This window comes from Tyto alba, unplaced genomic scaffold (genome assembly GCF_018691265.1).
Source record: "Tyto alba isolate M040663 unplaced genomic scaffold, T.alba_DEE_v4.0 Super-Scaffold_23, whole genome shotgun sequence".
Lineage (NCBI taxonomy): Eukaryota > Metazoa > Chordata > Aves > Strigiformes > Tytonidae > Tyto > Tyto alba.
The window spans coordinates 6,334,751-6,341,763 of NW_024881297.1; the positions used below are offsets into that span (position 1 = coordinate 6,334,751).

The window sequence follows — 7,013 nt, forward strand, 5'->3', positions numbered from 1 at the left end:
TATGGATACATATAGGCATAAGAAAATATCTGTGAATTACTGCTGTTTATCAGATTAGCATCCTCTTAAAAACAAACAGCAAAACATGTGACAAAATACACTCAACTGACAAAGCGCTTGCAGTTAAGAAACTTACAGACAACCTCAAGTAATGTGGTAAAAAGCTTATGTTGTGGTATTAAGAGAGTGAATGAGAGGAGGAACAATCAAGCACGTAACATTCTAGCATCTAACCACTGGAAAAAATTAGGTGACTAACATTAAATGAAAGGTTTGGGCAACATTTTCTTACCACTGTTTCACATGTTTTCAAATAGCTCAGAAGAAGTGTGAACTAAAACTTTGTACTGAGAAGATTAATAATTCTTATGAGAAAACAACTGCTTAACCAGAGAGGGCCCACTGCATTTCACTGAGCTGGGACAAGAGCTGCACATACTCAGGCTCCCTGAAATCCCACTTCAAACAGCAGTTCCTAATTTCCTGGGTTATCTGACCTTTTAGTGTAGAATCCTGGTGAAGGAGCTATTGACTTGACTGGAAAGCTCTTCTGGACCTCCAACTTCTACTGTTTATTACAATGTAAAAAGCTGACAGCAGTCCTGGGAGACTAAAACACTCAGAATTTCCCATGTCACTACTAAGATGTGAGCAAGAGTCTGCACTCATGAGGTCAACCACCTCTTCTTTTCATTGGACACGAGAAAAACTTGGAAGCCTAAAAATACAACAGCTGCTTTTTCTTTTTCTTGCTGTAACAAAGGCTCTGACTCTGTCTTATGCTCTAGGCATAGTCAGGGATATCCCAAACTAATGACACTTCACATTCCCCTTCTGTAGAGATGAAGTTGATGAGAACATTCCACTGCCACTAGTGAGTTCATGTGCCAAATCCTTTATTTAAAGTATCACTGTATAAGAAACAAACAAGAGTGGAAAGTATCAGGACTTTAATTTCCTGTCCTTCTCTTCCAAAAACTAGCCAAGATGTATTCTAAAACTTGGTAACAAAGCTACAGCTATCAGCCTAAAATGCAGTGTAGCAACTCAAAGAAAGCTGTGTTAACTTTTGCAAACAGCAGACAGGGAAACGCTAAATTCTGTCCCATCCCCTGTACTGCTTTTGATCTATACAGCAGAAGAATAAGGTAACATAGCCATAACACCTGATATTTCACACTAATTAAAGTTGTATATTGCTTTCAGTTTTAGACCACCAGTTTTAGATGGTTACTTGGGTACAAAAGATTTTTTGTTTCTGTGCAAGACTGTTTTTCTTACATCTGCCTCCACAGATGGTGCAGCAAGAAAGAAAGAAAAAAAGAACTCTCAGCAAATGCAGCATTTTTTCTTTTAACTGGTGTCCTTTTATGAGGGTTACTTTTGCTTGCAAGTGGCCTTCAAAACAGTACGGGTGCACCGAAAAGGGTGGCAGAATATGAGCGTTGGGAGCCGGATTATATTTATATTCGGTACTGTGGTACTGGAGTCTCTCCTTTTCTCCTGATGATACAACAGAGCAGCAACTGTGGTAATACTGCAATCACTAGGCTTTTAGGTCATCATTTCTAGTAGCGACACTATAAATTCAAAATGTAACCAGTGGAATGGGAGGGGCTATGGGTATATAATGCTTGCCCTAAAGAAAAATAATTAAAAGCTTACTTTGTTTTGAAAATTTATCAACAAGCTGGTGATATTTGCTGTTATTCAGGATTTGTCCAAAGAACTGGGTAGCTTTTACTGAACAGCAGTTTAAGTGATAGCCAATTTTAAAGCTGGGGACATTTCTCCAAATGAAGCTTTTCTGCCTTCCAAATCTTAATAAAATTATTATGTCACCTGCAAAAGCAATGCTAAAACCCTCCTCCTTTGGGCCTACTTTAGCTCTCCCTTAAATTGCGTGAGTTTTGCAACAGACTGCAAACTACAAGTGAGCTTTCTGACATTCTCCAATACCACAGTAGGGAAATTTTGATAGCTCTCCCTTTGCTTTCACAAGCCAGATCTGGTACTGTAGAAGATATTTTGTATTGTAATTATTGATACAGTACTACTAAATCTCTAAATAATGGTTTCAAGCATGCCAACCCACTGACAGTGGGGGAAAAAAAGGAAAAACTACAAGAAAGCACTCATCCCCAAGGTCTGCTCATAAAAAGCCCCTTCAGAGTACACGCATGTTTCTAACAATAAGAGGGACATCTAATATCAAGCAGGCAGACAGGCAGCTGAAGGCAACTTACTCTTCACATTAAGCAATTTTCATCCTTATCCTATTTAGAAACATCCCTGTAATCCAAGTACACCTCAACAAAATCATAATTACAACAGCACCCTGACAAATTATGCATATTCTGAAAGAGCAGGGGAGAGCAGTGTTCAAGAGTACAATTTACCTGAGAGTCAAAGAGAAAGAGTATTATTTAATGGCCGAGGTCAAATCACCTTTGTCATTCACATCTGCGTTCCCGTAAGAGAAAGTCGTTATTTGAGCCAATTGAAAAGGTATTTCCATGACACATTTCCTAGCAGGAAGAGTGAGCACACAGCAAAAGCACCACAGAAGAAAATACTACTCCAGAGTGTTCCTGGCTAGTGACTACAGAGCAATGTTCTGGAAGAGGGTTAAAATACCAGAGGTTTGGCGCACTCCACTTTCCCCAAGGCACAGGAACCAAAGACAGCTTACATGTGGGCAAAGACAAACAGCCCTGTGTGGTACCAACACCATCCTATTCTATTTTAACCTTTCTGTTTTTCTGAAGCTGGCCTGGCATGACAAGCTCTGTGCCCTCCAGCAAGACGATTCCAGGCTTCTCTTGATCATTTACAATATACTTACTTGCATTTTCCTCCTAAAAAATTTCTACTCTGTGCCATAATTTTCTTCAAAACCTGTATTTTCATATAGTGTTGGTTTGTCTTTAAACAAGTCTGGCAAAACTCGTAGTGAACATGTCAGAGGAGGGGAAGGCTGCATTGAGGTTATCGTGAAGCTATGCAGCAAAAAGAACCCATGTAAACAAGCTTACAACCACTCAGTACATGAATGGTGTAAAACATGCCCATTATGGCTCACTGGAAGCACCACCTGCTTATTAAACAATGCTGTAACACTTAATTATCCAAGTCAAACTTTTATTATTTCTGCTAAGACCTCTCTGTAGTAAAAAACAAAATCAACATTTCTTCCTGTAGCAATAGCTTTTCTGCCAGAGGATTTCCCTGCAAAGCAACATTGATTTCACTGCAGTATCTATAGATTGTTAATTCTCTTTTGCAAAATAACTGGCCTGTAGCATGCTGTAAACACTTCTCTAAAAAGCTCTTGGTGATTCTGTAAGACCCAATGGGCCAAGTTGTTCACTTGCATCTGAGAGTAATGCAGAAGAGTGATGATTATATTAAAAGACCACTTTCTTAAAAGCAACCCCCATCCCCACATCCAACACAGTTTATCAAACACTCATTTCTCCCCATCCATCCTTTCCTTTTTTTTTTTTTTTTTTTTTTGTTTGTTTGTTTTTTTGGCATTCAACCACTTTGCAAAAGGCCAAGACTTCTGTCCTCTGGGTCCTCTAATTTCTTATAATTATTCTCTCTTCTTTACTTTTACAAATTCAAATTTTATATGGCTCTGTACAGACTATATAACCCACGTAATGTACTCATTTCTATTGAGCTGCAAGCCAAGACACCTCCTTCCCCCAAAAGCCCCCAAGCAGTGTTAGAGGTGATGAGGCTGAGTAAAACACTACTGTTTACATGAGCCAGCTGGTAAAGCACTATCACAGTCCTGTCCATGATGTGCCTCTGCACTGCTCTCACAACCACTGGTCATCTAAAGAGCCCAAACAGAAAAGCTCATACACACCCGAACACAGGAAAATGATGGTTCTCTGGCCACAAAATATACAGCTGCAGCTTCTTGATTCAGTTAGCAGTTTACTTCATTAACCTGCCTCTCTCTCCTTCTCCCCCATTTTTTTTAAATAGCAATCAATATTCATCACCCCACCCTGCAAAAAGCAGTTAGTCATAGAATATTAGCATCAACCACCTACCATTCCGTGCTTGCGAGCTATTCTCCTCGTCCAGAGACCTTTCCCCCAAAGTGCGACTTTAGGTGATATTTTTAAATCACATTCCAAACAGTGCTGAGGAAAAGATGGGCTATTTATAACAATAATAAAAAATAAAAAGATGGGCAGTTGGATGCAACGTAAATCACAGTTTTCCTTTAAAGAACTAAATAAAAGACTGGGGGAGAGGGTAGAGCACAACAGAAAAAGGGGAGGCAAAATATCTGATAATAATGAAGAAAAAGAGAGAAAAAAAAAAGCGTGGCTTGCTGAATCACGCTCTTTCACTGCCTGGAAACCATTGTGCAGCGTGATGCTGGCTGTACCATTGTGGAACCTACCAGAGGAGACAGGCAGAGAGCTTGGGGAATGGGGCTGCTATGGCAACCGAAAGGAGCACACATGACGTCAAAGCACACAGAGGTCTCACAGGGGGAGGGAGAGAAGAGAAGAGTCTAATCTGCAGCCACAGCTAACGGTATCTCCTGGTGAATCAGGGGATAGAGCAGGCTGCAAAGGGAAGCTGAATAGTCTTCTGTGGTACCTACCAGCAGCTCAGGCATCTGCTGCATCGGGGAGCTAGTCGGTACAGGGAGGAAGGAGTAACAGCAGTGTAGACCTGGTCTTTTGTTTGCATCAATTGCTATACAAAGGCATAAATGCCCATCACCCTAAAAAAAAATGCAAATATCTGAAATTCATTTAAGTGTTAGGGTGGGAGGAGGGGTGGGGAGTGTGTTTAAAAATAAATAAAATCACAACACATCTTCACAGCTATTGAACACAGCTATTCATGCAGCTACTGCTCGCATGAACAAGCAATGCAACTCTGAGAACAGAGTCCCTTAGAAGCTCAAGGAACTGCTAGATATCTCCCCATAGCAGTATGTTGTGCCCACTACTAGAATGCCCCAAATCCCCGGACTAAAAACTTGCCACTTCTAAAAGGTCCCATTGCACAGAGGTACTATTGCATTTTAAGCTCACAGAACCAGCAGAATGGGTGATGACTTCTGATGCCCTCAAATTGAAAAGTTTTGCAGACGACATTGGTTCCGCATACATCAAGCTGCAGGATGTCTCCTCCCTTCTGACATTAAACAACAAAGAAAGTACACTGAATTGGACTTCCATGAGATTTAGGCTGGGGTAAGAGCTAGTCTTATTAAGATATTATGATGAAATTCAATCTTTCTAGAATACCTACCTTTTTTTTTAAAAAAAATCAAACTATTTCATTCAGTGTAGCAATTACATTGGTCAAGAAGAGCTCCAAGGAACTCACTGCAGCTTTCCTGACAGTGGTCTGAATACTCCACAGGCTTTACCATGGCCAGAGCCAAACACAGTCCCATGGGACCTGGAACTCCTAACACAGACATTATCTAACTCACATTCGATAACTGTTGCCTTTCTCAGGGCCATGTAAGTGCCTTTAGCAGGCTATACGCTGACATATGATGTGATCCCTAAACATATAAAATGTTTAACATAAAATGGATTAATTCATTGGCTGTGTCTAGCACCTGAGCTATAGGTTACTTGTTCTTGTCCTAACTATACAGTGTTCCTCCACCTTCCTTTCTTCATTAGCCTGTTTCTCCCGAGTATTCTGCTATTGACGCTTTTTAGGAGTAAATTTTTTCATCTTGATCTGTGTATCACTCGTGTACATAGATGCATGAAGGCCTGAACACACTTATTTCCAGTGAGAAAAAAATTATCTAGTTCCAACTTTCCCACTATTTTTTTCTCAACTTTTCCTTTTTTTTTAATTTATTGAGCAGCTTTATCACAAGCTAGCAATCACCACAGAAAATTCTGCCCACACCCTACCGTATACTACGAGAAGCCTGGATGAGGGATAGTGAAGAAGAATGCATCAGTATATTATGTGCCCTGAGAATGTCCTGCCATTGTCACCAGCGTCCTGCCACTGTTGCCAGCATCCTGAGGAGGCATGAAGGGCAGGAGGGCACAGCCTCCACCACAGTTTGCAAACCTGCACGGCAGACATAACCAATAAGCCAGACAATTTTAGTGTGCCAATTAACTGGCCTCAGTAATTATAGTATATTTGACTGGGTAACCTTCAGAAATCTAGTTTACTACACTTATTTTTTTCAGTGGTGAGGAGAAGAAGAGGGTTAAGTAAAGGAGCTGCAAGATGCATAGCAGAAGCCACAATTAGCAGTAACTACAAGATACTGAAACACAAAAGAAAGCTCAACCCAAACCCTCATCACAAGGTTGGCAAAACAAAGCAAAAAAAAATTTAACGATGCAGTTTTCACATCATCATTAAAACCACCAAAACCTTAATTCTTTTTTTGTCTCTGTAGCCATATTATTCTTTCTCTCATACCGCATTTACTCTCTCAAGGAGTCTAAGACATTATTTTCTGCTACCATCTAACTGTCACGTTTGCACAAGAAGTACTACTTCTGCTTCCAGCATGGAGAGGCGATAAAACACTCAGAGAAAGGTTTCATCATATTCTGTCAGATCTGGAAGGGACAAGAGAATACCTTGAAAAAATACTTTTGTGCTTACAGTCTTCTTCAGCAAGACTCTAGAAATATACTATTGTTAGGCAAAATATCAGAATGAAATTACCTCTTTGAATAAAGCCTACATTTTTTGGGGGGTGTCTGTTTATTGTAAAAACTTATTACAGACTTTTGCTCATTTGGTGAAAACTCCACTACATCAACCATAATTAACATAAAATGGATGAAGTGAAGTCATTAGTTGTGTCGAGCACCTGAGTTATATACAAATATATATATACATGTATATACAAATATATATGTACATATATATGTGTGTGTTTATATATATGTATATACAAATATATATACATATATGCATGAGTTTATTACTAATCTGGATCAAAGAGGTTCGGGGTTTTTTTTTAAATATGTCCA

The 7,013-nt window shown here is 39.6% G+C and overlaps 1 protein-coding gene across 6 annotated transcripts in view; it reads right to left on the reverse strand.

Moving 5' to 3' along the window:
• Window positions 1-4,440, reverse strand: part of MAPK10 (mitogen-activated protein kinase 10) — a 172,840-nt gene extending 168,400 nt beyond the window's left edge. For all 6 annotated transcript variants that reach the window (XM_042796704.1, XM_042796703.1, XM_042796705.1 and 3 more), the window contains exon 1: window positions 4,068-4,440. In XM_042796704.1, coding sequence (XP_042652638.1) covers window positions 4,068-4,070 — 3 coding nt within the window. In that variant the 5' untranslated portion in view covers window positions 4,071-4,440. The remainder of the gene's footprint in view (window positions 1-4,067) is intronic.
• Window positions 4,441-7,013: the final 2,573 nt, after the last annotated feature.